The sequence below is a fragment of the Mesoplodon bidens genome (assembly GCF_964165515.1).
Source record: "Mesoplodon bidens genome assembly, chromosome: 20".
Taxonomy (NCBI): domain Eukaryota; kingdom Metazoa; phylum Chordata; class Mammalia; order Artiodactyla; family Ziphiidae; genus Mesoplodon; species Mesoplodon bidens.
Window position 1 is genome coordinate 12,216,253 of NC_138181.1, and position 18,278 is coordinate 12,234,530.

Below are 18,278 nucleotides of genomic sequence, written 5' to 3' on the forward strand. Positions count from 1 at the left end.
TGAATAAACCATGTACATCCACATAATGCCGTATCATAAAGTTAAAAAAAGAAAACACTGAGGGTGAGCTCTTTGAACGGGCATGGAGTAACTGCATGACGCAAAATGCAAGACTATCTACAGTATGCCACGCTTCATGTACGAAAAAAGGAGATAAAAGGAAATACACGTGTGTGTGCTCACCTGTGCAGAAGAAATAAAGGATGAACTAGAAACCAGAGAGACTGGTCATGTAGAGGGTGGGTGGGAAAGTGGGAGAAAAAGAGGAAATGAGAGTGGGGCAGCAGGGGTGAGGAGGGATGACACTGTGGGCAAACCTCTGTGAACGACAGTAGCTCTAGAACTACAGTCATGCTGCACGTACCCTTCACACTCTCCCCTGACACAGACGCACATGCCCCCAAGATGTGGGAGAACCCCGAATGGCACACCAACACTAACGACTGAGCCTACCGTATCACAAATGAAAAACATAAGCACACTGAAGGAGGTGGGGAAGGAAAGAACTAATCTAAGTCAGCCTTATCCTGATGGGATATGCAAGGCTAAGACAGAAAGAGCTGTACATAAATGCCGTAATCTAGTTAGGGAATGTTTCCTACAGTGGTTTGCCATTCTCAAACCACCTTATGTGCATATTAGACGTGAACGAGTAAGAAAATGTATTGGAGGCAATTAGAGTCAGGTTTCTTACTGTTCAAGAAAGTTACAAATACGGAAAGGTGGAAGGCTGGAACAACCTTGTGGTGTTTGATTAAAATCCAAGTAGCAGAGTAAACTCAGTATAGGCATGTATATATGTGTCGGTCAGGATACGGACATACATTTCCCACCTCGGTCCACTGAGGGAGCCTAGAAGCAACACCCTGTAACAGTAAGGACACAGAACACTCACATCTTCATTTCTAAACACCATTCTCCAATCAAAGGAACCCGGGCTCCTTGGAGAAGGAGCCGATACTTGGCCTGGAGCACGGAAAATATGAGATGAACCAGAAACATCTTGTGACGCCAGCAAGTAAGGAAAAAAAAAATGATGGGGCTTATCGAAAGGACACAAGATTCCATTTGCAACAACGTAGGTGGACCTGGAGGGTATTACGCTCAGTGAACTAAATCAGACAGAGAAAGACAAATACTCTGTTATCATTTATATGTGGAATCTAAAAAACCAAATGAATGTACATGACAAAACAGAAAGAGACTGACAGATATAGAGAACAGACTAGTGGAGGAGGAGGAGAGGGAAGGGAAGAGGGGCGAGATAGGGTTAGGGGATCAAGAGGTACAAACCACCATGCATAATAAATACCCAATAAATAAATAAATAAATAGAGCAACTATACCCCAATTAAAAAAAACAATGATGCTTTAAGGATATATTGTACAGCATCAGGAAATATAGCCATTATTTTATAACTTTAATGGAGTATAATGTATAAAAATATTGAATCACTATGTTGTACACCCGAAAGTAATATAATATTGTAAGTCAACTATACTTCAATTAAAAAAAAAAAGGAAAACACAGGAACCAACCTAAAGAAGCTCCTAATGGCCAAAGCTGGAGTAATTTGAGCACCAAAATAAATATCTGTTAAATGCACACTGATAAAAATAATCAATTAAATAATAAAGAAAGGAGGGAATAAATAGCAAATGATCAGGCAAATACCACATGAACAACTGTCGCCGACAAGATCCACTGATGGATGCTAAAATTAGTGGGCAAAACTTTACAGAGAAACGGGATACTTGCCTAGCCTCGCAGTATCTTTCCCTAAGATATTTATGAAGTACAAAGGGAAAGACAATAGAGAAAGACAGCAGAAACCACCTTAACACAACCAATAATAAGACACCACAACCAATGATAAGACACCACAACCAATGATAAGACACCACAACCAATGATAAGACACATGGACATCACCAGCTCGTGAGGTGATGCAGTGGGAAGGATTCACGTCTGTGGTGTTCTTCCAAAAGTGCAACACCTCAGTCTAATCATGAAAAAAAGTCAGACAGACCCTCACTGAGGAACAGTCAACAGAGTAACTGATTAACACGGCAACAGGCTAAGGAGAAATAACTAAATGCAATGTGAGATCCTAGAAAAGAGGCACTAGAGGAAAAATTGGTGAAATTTAAATAAAGTCTTTAGTTTCAGTCATAGCATTTACTGATGTTATTTAATCTCCTGGGTTTGATAACTGTACTATGGTTATGTAAGATCTTATTATTAGGAGAAGCTTGATGAGGGATATATGGAAATTCTATTATTTTTGCAACTGTACTGTAAGTTTAAAATTAGTTCAAAATAGAAAGTTAAAAAAAAAAAACCCATACCATATATAATTGGCTAGAGCTTATAAGAAGAGAAAAGGAAGAAATTATTTCTTGCACATCCCGGCTAGGTCTAGTCAGAGATGGGAGTGAGGGAGTGGTAGCAGAATGACGTGTCCGTCGAATTCTAGACGGGACGCAGCTGACGACAGAAATTCAAAGTAACACTGGGTCCAACGCGAACATTAACAGCTTACCTACCTCGATCATGTAGGGCTAACAAAACCCGTTCATACAAGCAGGCTCTGTAGAGGTCTCCAGGAATCGGTTTTCCTGCCCAGCAGTCGAGTTCAAGCTTCTCAGGGTCGGGGGCGTGGGGATCGGGCTCAGCTAGAATATACCGATAGCCATCTTTGTTAAATGGGTGTTCCAAGGGGTAGCCATGAGGGGGAAGGCGCTGAGCAGAAAACAAAGGGTCACTGCAGAAAGGAAAAAATAAAATCAAGAAACTAAAACCCCCTCTAGCTCCAGTGCCTTCAATTCTGTAAGAAAGGCCTCTGATTTATTAGAGTTCAGCTGGAACACATGCAACTTCAAATGCTTTTCATTATTCACATAGATGACCCTGCCCTCTGCAGGCAAAACGGGGAAATGAAAATTACTGTAATCTGTATGGATACCTATGAAACTGAGCCAGTAGACCACAGGGGAGGAAGGGTGCGGAGGAACACAGGCAGTTGCCTTTAGCGTATTTATTACCATAAACTAAAGAACAGAAACTCAAGAGAGATGAGCACGTACTACCTATCTCCAGGCTGAATAAGAAATGACCTGGATGTCGCCACCTCAGTACTGAACAAAGTGAAGGGAACAGCCTTGAGAGGGGAGAGGCAGAAAGTTTACGTAAAAGGGCTAACATTCAGTATCGGTTTCACTCTCTCTGGTCCATCTACTCTTCCTCAAGATGCCTTAATGGAACTTTACTCCCAGGTAAATCACCACAGGCGTGCTGCCCCAGGGCTGTTGCCCCAGGGCTGTTTCACTTAGTAACAAGTTGCTACAACAGGTCACCTAGTCTGGGGCTCATTCAAAGTGCTAAGGATTTGAGGAAAAGGGACAGGCTTGCGTGCTCAGACACCTGAGCCCTTCCCCGCTGACGGGCTCTGCCGTCCGGCCGCAGAGGGCGCTCTAACAGTGGTCAGTGGGGTGGGTGTTCTGCCCACCTCCGGGCCTTCTTGGTGGTCCCGGTGGCCCCGCCATCCTGCTGTTTGCGCTTAGCTCCTCTTCCTTTTCCACTGCTTCCCGCTGCAATTCCCCCTTTAAAGAAAAGGCAGATCACGAATGAGCTGTGACAGATGCCCCGTGGGGATGCTAACACTCCCAGCGTGCATTTGTGTAACACCACAGGAGGATTTCCTGCCTGAAAGCAGACTGCGCTTCACCCTGGCTCAGAACGATTCTGCTGAGAGGCTCCCACCCCAGGACTCTGGGTTCTGGCATTAAGTCCAGTGAACCTAGCACTAACGATACCTGTGTTATAGTTTCGACTTTCGCTTCTTAAGTGAACTGCAACTACTAGTACACTTTCCGAGGATGTGACACAAATGCATTTTCACTCGTTCAGATTCCAAACACCCAGAGCTAGAAACAAGTGCATGGATAAAACCCTTTTCCACCCAAATGAATACAAACACCCATAAGGAGAGAATATCCTCACTACAAGGCGCGGTGCGCGCGTGCTTGAACTCCACATGGCGCACACTCCGTAAGCGTAAGAGAGGCACAGCATCTGCTAAAGCACTGGACTTGAATTTCCAACAAGACAAAAGTACACCAAACATGGAAAACAAAAACAGAGGTACTAAAAAGGTGTTTCTGTCCAGTGCTGCTAGGCATCCAGTACGGTTATCTGTGACACGAGCAGGAAAGGCGGCTTTAAATTTAGCAGGCGATCTTTACAATTATTACAATTGTGCCAATGCCCCAAATTTAGGTTAGACTAACCTGGCTTGTGGAATTAAGAGAAAATACCCATAGAGAATTTATAAATTTTATTTTTTAAAAAATGAGCTACATACAAGGGCCACAAGGAATACTACCTTGTATATTTCTAAAATAGGTGCTCTGAAATATTTGTCCAGTTCTGTCATTCCTCTCAGTTTGTTTTTCGAACTTCCAGAAAATATCCCTGGACTGTAGGAAAACACCTTTATGTAAACAACTGCATGAAGTAATGTATCAATTTGGGGCAAGCTTGGAAATTATCAGCAGTTCTGCTGCAATAAAAAGAGGATCAAGGGCTTCCCTGGTGGCGCAGTGGTTGAGAGTCTGCCTGCCGATGCAGGGGACACGGGTTCGTGCCCTGGTCTGGGAAGATCCCACATGCCGCGGAGCGGCTGGGGCCGTGAGCCATGGCCGCTGAGCCTGCGCGTCCGGAGCCTGCGCTCCGCAACGGAAGAGGCCACAACAGTGAGAGGCCCGCATACCGCAAAAAAAAAAAAAAAAAAAAAAAGAGGATCAAGACACTGAAGGCAGGTCATATTCTGCATAGACAGGACCAGATTCATGCTGAACTTCCTTTTACGAACATACCAGGTTGTCATTCCTGGTCCTCATAAAAGGCTTAATGTTAAACGGCTGCAACATTAACATCTCTAGTTCGAGTTACCTTAATCAAAAAACTATTAAGTTTTTATCGGCATCTGCATTTCAATTATTTTGCGAGAAGTTTTAGATCCATCTTGAACAAAACAAGCAACACAGAGGGGACTGCTGGCCATGTTAGGCAGAATATGACAACGTACAAGCTTCCAGTTACCAACATTAAACCGGAACTACTGTTTCATATCGAGTGCTACGGCCACCATCTCCACAATGCTTTAAAAATGTAACTTAGGTTTAGCTTCTACCACGACTCAGCGAAAAGCATTTTCCAAAACGCAAAATACTTAAGTCTGAGAGGCTGAAAGAAGACAGAGGAGGAATTCACCTCCAAAAGAGGCTCCACCTGTAAGAACAGAAGTGGCACCATGTATTTGTCAAATGTTAACAATTAAAAGGAGATTAAAATTACAATTATGTAATTTAACAATTACATAATTTTAACAAATAATGTAAAAAGATGAACAATACACTTAGCTATTTCCCACCCATCTTAGCGTATTAGTAACAGTGGAAGTGATTACATATTTAAGATGCTACCACTGCAAAAGACAAGGTAATGACACCATGTGTCAGATGAATAGCTAGCTACCGCCCCATTATACCCACTCTCATTAGATTACCATTAGCAGCAAAGGGCCTTCCTGCTCTGAGATGGGTTAGAGAGCAAAATGTGCTACAGTGGGTGATCAACACAGAAATGCTGTCATGTGAATAAGCTGAGGATTAAGGGCAAGAAGAATGAGAAGATGGGCAGGAAGTGTATCATGTAACAGCTGAATTAAGGAAAAAGCGTGCAGAGCAAGTGAATCTAAATTAAGTGTTAGTTATGAAGATACAGATGGGGAGTCTAATATAAACACAGCGAATCTGACCTTAAAACTGTACCTTGTTTTATGCTAAATCCGTTTCACTTAAGACCAAACCGTAGTGTCAAGTGACAAAAAGTTCTCCCCTACTACCAACTGTCAGACTCCTGGCTAGCTCCTAAAAATTGAGATTTGGACTTTAAAGCATCTTAGTAAATATCCAGTGAAGAGTCAACCCACAGACTGCCCAATTCTAGGCACATCTGAATTCAACAGCTTACAAGGATTTCATCGATGAGACACTGAAACACTTACCATTTAGATTCCCACTGGTAGACACGGCACTGCTTTGTTTTTGGTTGTCATAAGCAGGACCAATGTTACTAAGATCCTAGAGGGAAAAATATTCAATTATAAAGGGAGGCTATCTAATCAAACCAACCTGGCAATGCTCAAAAGAACAGGAGAAATTCTAATTGAATGACAACCTAGATCTGAAACCTGCAGAGGTCCCAAACTTAGATGCTTCAGGGATCAGCCAGTAACACATGTGAGGCAGCCAAGTGTAAGGATCCAAGTGGTTTAAGAATGAGGATGAGTGGCAACCAACCCGTGCTGGGGGGCACGGCTGGGTCAAGGGTGCACCTCCCTGTGGGAACCAGACCCAGTGTAGCCAGAGCTTCGAATTTTTTTCTCTTAGAGCTTCGCATTTTACAAGAAAAGGCAGAAATCTGAATTTCTATATGAAATCTTAAATTTTCAGTGTGGGCAGATCAAACATTTTAAGGTACAGCTGAAAGATCTGACCTCCCGAGATGCTGAATGTGACCCCTGCCATTTAAACAAAGAGGGGAAGTTTTCTTTTTCCTCATATTATGCTAGATACACAACACAAATTCTTCTTCACAGCCAATTTTTCTTCACACTAACAAATGTTTTTAGAGCAAAATCTGAGATGGAAAGAAAAGGAGAAATAACTTGGAATGGCATATTTGTGTTACAAGTGAGGAAATGGAAGTTAAAAAAGACAAAAATGACACGCATCAAGTCATAACATTTTAGGGAAGAGCCAGAACTAAGACACCAGTCTCCTGGTTTAAGGTGAGTGTTCTTTCTTTCCATGTGTAGTAAGAACCATTTATCTGGAATCCACCATGCTATGGGCATTTGTAAGTGGCAAATATACAAATATAAACAAACCCTGATTCTCTCTGTCCCCATGGCTTAAAAATCAAAAGGGGATTATGAAGCATATTAATGTACCTGATCCAGAAGGCCAAATTTGGGGTAATCTTCTTCTGGGTCCTTACTCCCAGGATCGGGGTGTTCCTTTACTAAGAATACATCTCTTTCTTTACTCTAAAAGGAAACAGTATTTTAGTATTACTGGAAATTTTATACTTAAAATGAATGGATGATGAACCGCTAACTCCAATCCCTAGGTGTAATCTCCAAATCCCAAAGCCCGCCCCCCACCAGAAAAAAACCAAAACACACAACAGTACTGTTTTTCCCTGATTAGAAAATTAATGCATGACCATCAAAAAATTCAAATAGAGAAACTTAAAAAAATGAGAGCCACTGTCCTTCATAACCCTCACCCATCCCTGCATCTCACAGAGATACATACTGTTAACAGCTTGCGCTGACTTCTCCCCAGGTGCTGTCTCTAATTCTAAGGACAATAATGTTCAGAGTTGTTTTTTTTTTAATCAAAGAAAACAATTGTCTCCAATTTCAATATAAAAAATTATACTTGCCAAAGTGCACTGGACAAAGGTTTCAGCGTCGTACATAAAACTACCACGTCTTCATTTAAGACACAATGTGCAATTTACTGATTTTGTGTGAAAACTATTAAAATTCACAATTGCGCTCCAAGATTTAATACTAAGTTGTTCTCATTTTCTCCGTCATCACATTATTTCAAGGAGACCAAAACATATATATATATATATATATATATATATTATATATATATATATATATATATATATACACACACACACATATATACATATAAATTCTTACAAGGAACACTGGTTTTCTAAATGTTGAGTCTAGTCAATTTTAGCCTACTTACCATCGTCTTAACAATGTTATTTGGCCAGGTCATTTTCCCAGGTCTCTGTCTGGTCGTCATGCACTCCCAATATTTATCAATAAATGGTATGATATCCTAATTTTCAAAACAAAATATACTAAAGCTTTTATAGTTGCTTTCAAAATTATACTCACAAAAAGAAAAAACGCAGCATTTTCAAAGACCTTGTCAGAATCAAAAGACAAATTCATGTTTTGCCTTTTAATAACTGAACAAATACATAATTGCATGCGAACAATATATAGGTTGTGGGGAATTTCAAACAAGTATACATATACAAGGACTTCCCTGGTGGTCCAGTGGTTAAGACTCCGCGCTCCCACTGCAGGGGGCACGGCTTCGATCCCTGGTCGGGGAACTAAGAGCCGGCATGCAGCAAGGCGCAGCCAAAAAAAAAAAAAAAAAAAAAAGATTCTGATTCAAACAAGTATATACAACTCTTAGTCACATAGGGCTTATAATCCAGTTAAAGGGAAAAGATCCGCCCTAACTCTGTAAGATGACTCCCAAGTACTCTCTCTCCTGAGCTCCTGTTCCTCTCCACCAGACGCATCTCCACCTGGAAACCCCGCAGGCACCTCAGACTTCTCGTGACCGAGACTGAACTCTGTACCTCACCTCATAAATCTGCTCTTAACACTCAGAATCGCCCGTCACCCAGAGTCACAGGCTTGACACACGGAGTCACTCTTGTTCTTCTCGTACAACCTGCGCATCTAAACGGTCACCAAGTGAAAATTTTTTTAATATATATATATATATTTATTTATTTACTTACTTACTTGCTTACTTATTTATTTATTTGTTTGTTTGTTTATTTGGCTGTGTCGGGTCTTAGTTGTGGCGTGCGGGCTTCTCTCTAGTTTTGGCGTGGGCTCTAGAGTGTGAGGGCTCAGTAGTCTAGCGGCATGTGGGATCTTAGTTGCCCGACCAGGGATCAAACCCGTGTTCCCTGAACTGGAACAGCAGATTCTTAACCACTGGACCACCAGGGAAGTCCCACTAAATGAATTTTTAAATTTCAGAAACTTTTCACCAATTAGGGCTCCTTTCCACCCCCACTGCTTTGACTGTGGTCCTCGCCAGTCCCTGCTTGCATGACTACAACAATCTCTGAGCTTGATCCTCTGGCATCAACTTCCCCCCATCCTAGGCCACCTCCCCCAGCCCACCAGAGTTTGTCCGCCGCTAACACCTTCCACCAGAATCAGTTCCGTGAACACCAAATCTTTACTAAAAGGAACCAGGCTGAATCAGGCAAAGCACAAGGGAAGACTGGGATGTTTTGTTGTTCCAGAAAGGAAGGAAGAGTTCAAAGACTGAAGAGGGACATATCAAAAAGTGTCAGGAGTCAGCCGGGATGGGTCTACACTGGTCAAATCTGAGCATCAGAAATCCAGAAATCCCATAATGGACTATAAAAATCAGTGATTCTTAAAATTAAAAACAACAACAACAACGGTGGGGGGGAGGACTCTTCTTTACAGAAGAACTGTAAACCAGTAAATGTATTCCGTTTACAATGACCATTCTATTAACTGCTTCAGGCTAGGACAGTCAATGGCTGCTACAACCACTGCTTGAAAGCGTTCACACAAACGATGTATTACCCCATAAATTACTTAATAATTACAAAGAAAAAGGGGTCTCTTTACAATGGAAACATCAAGTAGTTAAATTCAGGATGACTAATAAATAACCTCTTTACCCAAGTAGTCAAATTTAGGATCACTAATAATAAAACAAAGCAATATCTTATGTCTCCTGATGTGATACACAGAAAAACACACACTATCTACATAATATTCTTGCCAAAAATGTTTAACCCAAACCTAATCATAAGGGAATAATCAGATAAGTGCAAATTGAGGAGCATCATGGCAAATAACGGTCTAGGCTCTTCAAAATTTCAAATGTTATAGCAGACTAAAAAAACAAAGTAAAATAAAGGAACTATTCTAGAGATAAAAGAGACATTACAACTAAATTTAATGTGTGATCCTTGATCAGGTCCTGGATAGAAGAAAAGGCTATGATGGATATTATTTAGACAATAAAAATACTGAGAAAATATACACTCAATACACAAAAATATAAACTGTACATTTAAGATGGTTGTATTGCATCAACATTAAGTTTTTTCAGTATGATCACTGTACTGTGGTTATGAGAGAGTATTGGGTAAAGTGTAATATCTACAATTTAGTCTCACATAAGCTTAGGGGGACTATATAGATATGGGGAGATAAAGCAAACACAGCAAAATGGTAAAAGCTGGCAAATCTAGATAAAGAATAAACAAATGTTCATTGTACTATTTGAATTTTTCTATATATTTGAAAAATTCAGAATAACAATTTAGAGGAAAAAAAAACTAAGAGGCAAACCTAATCACAGCACACCTCTATTTAAATGCGTTCTTTTTAATGTAGGAAAAGAGGTGGGGGGGTGAGGCGTGGGGAGGGGGACCCTCTGCTGACTCCTCTGGCTTACAGGATTAAGTCCTAACCTCTCTGTTTAGTAGAAAAGGCCCTGGTCAGTCTGATCCTGAATATATTCGTCTCACTAAATACCTTACACCAACCAGTGTCTTTCTTTTTTCTTTCATTTTTTTTTTTTTGGCCTGGCCGCACAGCTTGCAGGATCTTAATTCCTCAACCAGGGATCGAACCTGTGCTCCCTGCAGTGGAAGCATGGCCCCTGCAATGGAAGCTCCAAATCCTAACCACTGGACAGCCAGGGAATTCCCCAACCAGTGTCTTACAAACTGTAGGCTGCAGTCAATTAGTAGGGTATAAAATCTATTTTGCAGGTCAATACTAGCATTGACTAGAATAGAAAATATCAGCATGCAGAGGGAAAAGATCAGAGTGTGCCTCAGTTTTAAATGAGAGTGGGTACATATGCATGTATACCAGGTCACAGTGTAAACTCCAAAGTTGTAAAATTTACTTAACTCATATTTTGTTACCATGAGTCCCAGTAGGAAAGACTCACAGATGGGCTGATCATCTAATTCTGAGTCCTGACTTTAGTCCTGCTGTTTTCCAGTTTAACAATAAAGGATGAATCTTTTTAATAAACTGGCCTTTTCCCCTGACAAAATCTGTGATTGGCATCCATAAAAACAGCTCAAACTAAGCTGAGAAGGTTCACCTCAAGGTCTCATTATTAACTGTGGGACAGACAGTTGTTTGTTTCTATAAAGCCAATCAAAACTATTTAAGGATTTATCTTTTTTTTTTAAATACACTCTTTTTAATATAAGGATTCATCCTTCTAACAGCTAAGCCAATGACACAATGAGCACACACTAGGAAGTTAGTAAATCACATGAAATGAGAACAAAGTAACCCCTTAATTCGTCATATATTCATAAAAATTGGGGGGAAAGAACTTACTGTTAGACTGTACAGTTGACCCTTGAACAACTCTGGGATTAGGGGCACCGACTGTCTACACAGTCAAAAATCCTCATGTAGGTTTACAGTCAGCCCTCTGTATTTGTGGTTCTACATCCAAGGATTCAACCAACCTTGAAATGTGTAGTACTGTAGGATGTACTTAGTGAAAAAAATCTGCACATAAATGGACCAGTGAAGTTCAAACCCATGCTGTTCAAGGGTCCACTGTATTTAGAAGTTCCTCCTGATTCTTTGGCATAATTGCAATTACAATAATTCTATCTCTACCTTATCTTTGGAGAACATGGTTTTCGGATGTTCATCCTGTGTTCGGGACTGCCAGGTTAGGTTGGCCAAAGCACTAAGGCACATTTCTTTCAAGTCTATAAAAACAAAAAGGAAGAAAAAGTTGCCTGTAGTAATATATCCCTGTTACCAAAAGAATATTCAACTAGGTGGTCCACAGATTAACAACTACAGCAGCAAAGAATAGAGTCATCATTTGATCTGAAACGGACAATAGCAATTATTCAGAGCTAAGCCCCAAGGTAACTTCTACCGGCTACCAAGCAAAGGTTTCCTGATTCCGCTGAGCCCAAATCCCTTTTCTTTGCCAGCTAACCAGAGGACAGTCACTTTGCAGTACTCCGGAGTTTGTCCTTACTTGCTTGCTTCCGGAGGAAGTAGGTATTCCCACTATGATGGCATACATTGCAGTGGAAACTGTAGTTGGTCATGAAAGGTAGACAGGATCTGGAGAACAGCCAAATTGTGCAAATTAGTGAAGTTCTGAACACACGCTTATGAGAAGTAAATCAACGGGGATCCTTTCCCTCAGTGAAAGTTACATAATAACACTAATGTATTAATATACTCTTAAAACTTAAAAAGGTCATCAAGGGAATTCCCTGGCGGTCCAGTGGTTAGGGTTCCATGTTTCCATTGCAGGGGGCACAGGTTCAGTCCCTGGTGGGGGAACTAAAATCCCACATGCTGCGCAGCAGGGTCAAAAAAAAAAAAAAAAAAAAAGTCACCAAAACAGGGCTCATATTTTTACAAATACCTGGATTTTTCTGTCACAAAAATTTAGTAAGACATTATCCACTGTAGTTGATAATTCGGCATCTGCAAGGTTCTGACCTGAGCCCTATCCAAGCTAGTTTATTATAGTTTGTAAGCACCTAAAAGAGTATACCAGGCGACTTGTGGAAGAAGACAAAGTAGTCTCTCTAAATATCTTTACATTTAAATATCTGTATTTATATTATATTCAAGTATCTTTGTAAAGTGCCAATACCATTGTTGGAAAGGGCAGACAGGTATAAAAAGATTAATTTTTAAATGTAAATAATTATTCAAGAACAACACAGAAGTCACAAAACATTACTTGCCTCATTACCAAATGAATCCTACAGATTATAGTCTTATTTAAGAGTTTAAAGGACCCAAGAAGTAACTTCAGATTTAAGAGTTAGGGAAGATTTTTTGAGGACACAAGTTAGGATTTGGAAAGATGAGTTGGTCTTCTTTTCTACAGGCAAACTATTTTGTGTAGAGATGAGAAAGTGCAAACTAGGAGGCAAAGGGGCAAACCGGTGTACACAAGTTTGGCCAGGGGAGGGGAGTTGTCAGGGGTACGGTGAAAGATAAGGCTTGAAAGGTAAGAAGTACAAGAGGCCTTACATGCCCGGGGAAGTGCATCTTCTCTGTGGGTAACAGGAACATCTTGAAGGGGAGGCCACCTTGTGAAAGCAGTAAGTTTGGTGATAGGATGGGTCTGAAGGGGGGAAGAGATTAGAAACGGGAATATGGAAGAAGCTTCTGTAGCAGTTCCAGCAGATGGTTTAAAAAAAAAAAAAAGTCCTCACCTCGAGTGAAACAATAAAAATGGAAAGGACAAGCAAGTGTACAAGAAGAAAAAAATTGCTCAAGCTTGGTAGCTGATTTGATGGGGGCGGGCATGAAATAAAAGGAGTCCTAACCACTAAGACTGCTTGTATCATAGAGGAAATCTTCTAAGAGGTGAGCTGGGGGCAAGAGAAGGCCTGTTTGAAGGCAGAGAGGAAGAAACTGGTGGAGGGAGAGACTGAGGGCTAACAGGAACCATGCATTAGAGAAGTGTGGTGGCTGTACTGGGTGACTGGAAAAGTACAGGGAGAGCTTGGTCCTGAAAAGGAGAAAGTAAAAGAAAAACAAAAGACTGGTTTAAGTTGGAACAGAAGAAATCAAAATAAAGGCAGGTTTATCTTGGACTTTGCTGAAACTGGTTTAAGGTAGCCTTAAAGAGATGCTCCCAAGTGTGTGTCTACTGCCACCACTCAAGGGATTAAGAAATATCCTTATGACTGTTAAGATCGAGTTCCCTTACCTTTACCTCTCTCTAGAGCCCCTTCCACTAAACAGTCCATTGTGATAAGCTCCCTTACAGAAGAGATAGGCAGGTATATAGTTACCTAATTCAAATACAATCAGGTGTTTAGAGCAGCCTTTTTCATACCCTGCTAGTTCACTCACTTCCTCCAGCTCAGCCATAAACGATAATCTGTCCCACCTGCTGGGTTTTAGGTATAACTTCTCAAATTCAGGTACAAACTGGTCTCTACCAAACCTCTGAACTGTGGTTTGATTCATTGCTGGATTGTTCCACATTATCACTCTGATAAATTTCCTTTCCTAGGCCCTGTTTATCCAAACAAATTCTCCTTGGCAAAAGTGGCCCAATTTTAGGTCTTTTCTAACTGACCAGCTTATATATTTTCCCTATAGGTCTTTCTACCAAGATCACTTCTTCCTGATCCTTCAGTCATTTTCTTTCTTTTTTAAACATTCTATCCTTGCTCACGAGTCACATATTAATCAGAACGTTAGTATTTCTTTCATCAAATTATAAAGGAAGGTTATTTCTTCACAAACCCATCCAAGGGGGGTTAACTTCAGAATTAACAACGCAGCCCTATTCTGAGACAGTCTTACCTAAATTTATTTGTATAATACGGACCATAAAGAACACCCCAGAGAGGGAGCAGTATAGTTATTTCCATAGACAGTGAGTCAGTAATGCTGCCTTGCTAGCTGTTGACCGAATCCCCAGAATAAGTAAAGGAGCATTTCATTCTCAATCGTTCATAAAATGATTTTAATTCACTAGAAGACGTTTAAAGACTGGAAATTGGTTTTGCTGAGGAGAGAATTCAGGACACCTGAAGGTAGTGAATTAGAAACCAAAAGGAAAAAAAGGATGGTTCAGGCATGAAGAGGACTGGCCATCTCAAATTTTTGACATCAGGCTTTTTCCACCATACACAACAACCCTTTCCCCCAAATCCACAATACCCAATAGAAGGTTTAAATGACATTGTCTCAAATTTGTTTATTTAATGCTTTGTAATTACATGGTTTGTCTCCCGTCCAGGTCCTAAGTGCAAAAACAGGGATAATAACTATCATTATACCTGTTAAGGGCTTGCCCTTAGTGGACAGAAGACACGCTCAGGCTATTAAAACAATTCCTGATTCAAATCCTACTACTCACTGAACAGGGATCAGGAGACACAGGAAATACTACGCATTTACGTTTGCCTACACACTGACTATTCAACTGTTGGACGTGTTGAGATCTAAAATTTACAAAGTGATTCTTACAAAGTCTACGAAAAATACTCACGAGGTATCTATGCCAAAGGTGTCTGCTGTGAACCATTTGGTACATATTCCACACTGCAGCTCCACCTCTCCCAACTGGCGACCATTCTCTTCATCCACGGAGCCCGCCTGAGTATCCATCACCTCTGAAGTATCCCCAGCACCTTCCTGTGTCCACAGAGCCATGAGAGTATCAAGTTAGTTGACCTGACTGTATTTTTGATTCGCTTAAAAACTTTAAAAACCAACCCTATTTTGCTCTGCAAACATCCAAAAGAAATACTTACTAGTGTATCCTTTCCATTAGAGGATTCTGTCTCCAAGCCACCACTTACATCAACTGAGTTTGCATCCCTGTAAAATAAAGAAAGCACTCAGAAAGAAGAATTTTTAAGAGAAACACACCTGAAAACGCCTATTCCCAAAGATGATGATCAAAGTACAGCTGAACTTCACACTCCTACTTTTTTCAGCAAAGACTGTTCTCAGACTGGATGCCCAGCATTAGGAAGAATGCGACCAAGATAAACGCAAGCCCATGGGGCATCAAGGAAACCTAATCGGCCCTTACAGACAAGTCTACAGAGGATGGAACTGGTCCTGGGGGAGGTTCGAAGAGATGCAGCTTTTCCGCTCTGTTTTCAGAGGGACCATTACTTCCGCCAGTCTGGCAGCGCAAAGTGGTTTCCTCTCTGGGATTTCTGAAAGGTTCCTGCTAGAAAGTGACCTATCAGCACCCTGCTGGGGTAAAAGGGCCGGGAGGTAGGAGGAGAAACTTGGGGGACAGGCCAAGCGGCGGGCGGGACTAAGGTCCGGGAGGGAGCAGGGAGAGCCATTGGCCGCAGGACCTGGGTTCGGAAGGGGCGGGCAGGAGGGCTCCCGGGAGCCGCGGGATTCCGAGAGGGGCGGGCCTGCCTGCCTGCCTGCCTCCCTCCCTCCTCCCTCCCCTCCCCCTCCCTCCCCTGTCCCCCTCCCTCCCTCCCTCCGTCCTCCTCGGGCTGCAGGACGTCTCACCCGCTTTCGGCCTCTCCAGAGCCAGGCTCCGCGGCTGGAGCAGCAGACGTCCCCTCCCCGGCCGGAGCGGCTGCTACCGCTACTACCGGTTTCGTTTCCCCTTCTTCTGCCGGTGTTGCATTTGCAGCCACTGCCGGCCCAGGTCCTGCATTCACTCCCGGGCCGGGTACGGTTCCCGCCGCCGCCATCACTGCCGCCTTCCAGACTTCTCGCGAGAATACTGTCTGCGTCTCGCGCGAGTTGCTCCCTGGCCCTCTAACCTTCAAATAGTAAAGACTCTCAGTGAGTACACCGCCTGCCAAGGGAAGGCGCTCTGTAAGCCCGCTTTAAGGTCTGGAGGGCCGACAGAGGTGGGCGGGGCCTTGGGGCTGGGTAGCTACAGACCGAGCCACGTGAAGGCGGAGGAGGTGAGATTACTAGTTGGATTTCCTCTAGGACTCGCTTCATTTCAGTGTGGACGCTGCGCATTTTTGTGACCGGGACGAAATCACCGCGCAGATGAGGAGCCTTGAGAGCGCTGGCAGCCTAGAGGCTTTGAACGCTGTGATGTGCATTGCAGACGTTCCTCACCGTTAGACGTGGGAAACGTCTTCCCGCTCCAGAAGTAGTTTGTTGTGCTGCCCTCGTGATCTGCCACTTTGAGCAGGTTTCCTAGTGGCGTCTAGAGATGGGCGGCTTAGTTTTGTGACTTTAAAATGAATTGAAAATTTAAATCAAAAAAGTAATTAGGGGGCTTCCCTGGTGGCGTAGTGGTTGAGAGTCCGCCTGCCGATGCAGGGGACACGGGTTCGTGCCCCGGTCCGGGAAGATCCCACATGCTGCGGAGCGGCTGGGCCCGTGAGCCATGGCCGCTGAGCCTGCACGTCCGGAGCCTGTGCTCCGCAACGGGAGAGGCCACAACAGGGAGAGGCCCACGTACTGCAAAAAAAAAAAGGGAATTCCGTGGTGGTCTAGTGGTTAGGATTTGGCGCTTTCACTGTGGCGGCCCAGGTTCAATCCCTGGTCAGGGAACTGAGATCCCGCAAGCCACACAACACGGCCAAAACAAAACAACAAAAGTAACTGGTAATAGATCACCATGTGATTTGGCATTGAACTTTGAAGTCATTGAAAGAATTGAGTTGAACTGATTTCTAAATGGGAATCTGCTTGTTTATGTAAACAAAGATTGTCAGCTCTTACATCTATAAACACGAAAAATAGGAATAGAATTGATGCTGAACCTGTCTCATTCTAGCAGTAGTGATATTCATGGATATATGGATTAACTGAAAATCTAATCCTCAGTCTCATTAAGAATTGCATCTCTAATACAACTTTAATTTTTGTTTAGTAATCAAAATGTATACTATGTTTATTTGATCAGTCGTATACTGATAATTGAAGAAATTTTTTTTTTTTTTTTTTTTTTTTTTTTTTTTTTGCGGTACGCGGGCCTCTCACTGTTGTGGCCTCTCCCATTGCGGAGCACAGGCTCCGGACGCGCAGGCTCACTGGCCATGGGTCACGGGCCCAGCTGCTCCATGGCATGTGGGATTTTCGCAGACCGGGAGACGAACCCGTGTCCTCTGCATCGGCAGGCGGACTCCCAACCACTGCGCCACCAGGGAAGCCCTGAAGAAATATTTTAACACTAGAGATTTATGGTTACAGAAAGTATATAAAAATTTAATTTCAACTTTTATACATATTTTTATTGCAGAGAAGTGTTTAGACTTTAGTAAAAAATAGATATATACACATATGTATTACCTATATATTTTTATATGTGGGTGCATATATATATATATGTTACATTTTATCTTATGAAGGAAGAAGAACGGAAATAAGATGATGTAAAATTTCCAGCTATTAAAGAAATCTTGTTCATGTATTTTTTGTTTTGTTCTTTTTTTTTTTTTTTTTTTTTGCGGTACGTGGGCCTCTCACTGTTGTGGCCTCTTCCGTTGCAGAGCACAGGCTCCGGACGCACAGGCTCAGCAGCCATGGCTTATGGGCCTAGCCGCTCCACGGCATGTGGGATCTTCCTGGACCAGGACACGAACCCGTGTCCCCTGCGTCAGCAGGCGGACTCTCAACCACTGCGCCACCAGGGAAGCCCTGTTTTTTGTAAGTATACTCTTCAGTGGTTTTTATTTATTTAGTTAGTTTTTTAAGAGTTTTTTTTTTAATGTGGACCTTTTTTTTTTTTTTTTAAGTCTTTATTGAATTTGTTACGGTATTGCTTCTGTTTAGGTTTTGGTTTTTTGGCCGCAAGGCATGTGGGATCTTAGGTCCCGGACCAGGGATTGAACCCGCACCCCCTGCATTGGAAGGCAAAGTCTTACACTGGACCTCCAAGGAAGTCCCCGTTTTGGG

At 42.2% G+C, this 18,278-nt stretch overlaps 1 protein-coding gene across 4 annotated transcripts in view; it reads right to left on the reverse strand.

The window, feature by feature from the left end:
- Window positions 1-16,202, reverse strand: part of ASH2L (ASH2 like, histone lysine methyltransferase complex subunit) — a 28,280-nt gene extending 12,078 nt beyond the window's left edge. Inside the window, exons 1-10 of one of the 4 annotated variants that reach the window (XM_081220729.1) lie at window positions 15,921-16,202; window positions 15,194-15,260; window positions 14,929-15,074; window positions 11,929-12,017; window positions 11,553-11,647; window positions 7,840-7,935; window positions 7,020-7,115; window positions 6,072-6,147; window positions 3,510-3,603; window positions 2,548-2,765 (exon numbers count right to left, since the gene is read on the reverse strand). In XM_081220729.1, the coding sequence (XP_081076855.1) occupies window positions 2,548-2,765; window positions 3,510-3,603; window positions 6,072-6,147; window positions 7,020-7,115; window positions 7,840-7,935; window positions 11,553-11,647; window positions 11,929-12,017; window positions 14,929-15,074; window positions 15,194-15,260; window positions 15,921-16,108 (1,165 nt within the window). In that variant the 5' untranslated portion in view covers window positions 16,109-16,202. Of the gene's footprint in view, window positions 1-2,547; window positions 2,766-3,509; window positions 3,604-6,071; window positions 6,148-7,019; window positions 7,116-7,839; window positions 7,936-11,552; window positions 11,648-11,928; window positions 12,018-14,928; window positions 15,081-15,193; window positions 15,261-15,477; window positions 15,627-15,920 lie in introns of those variants that run through there. The other 3 variants (XM_081220728.1, XM_081220726.1, XM_081220727.1) reach the window with 3 other exon arrangements.
- Window positions 16,203-18,278: the final 2,076 nt, after the last annotated feature.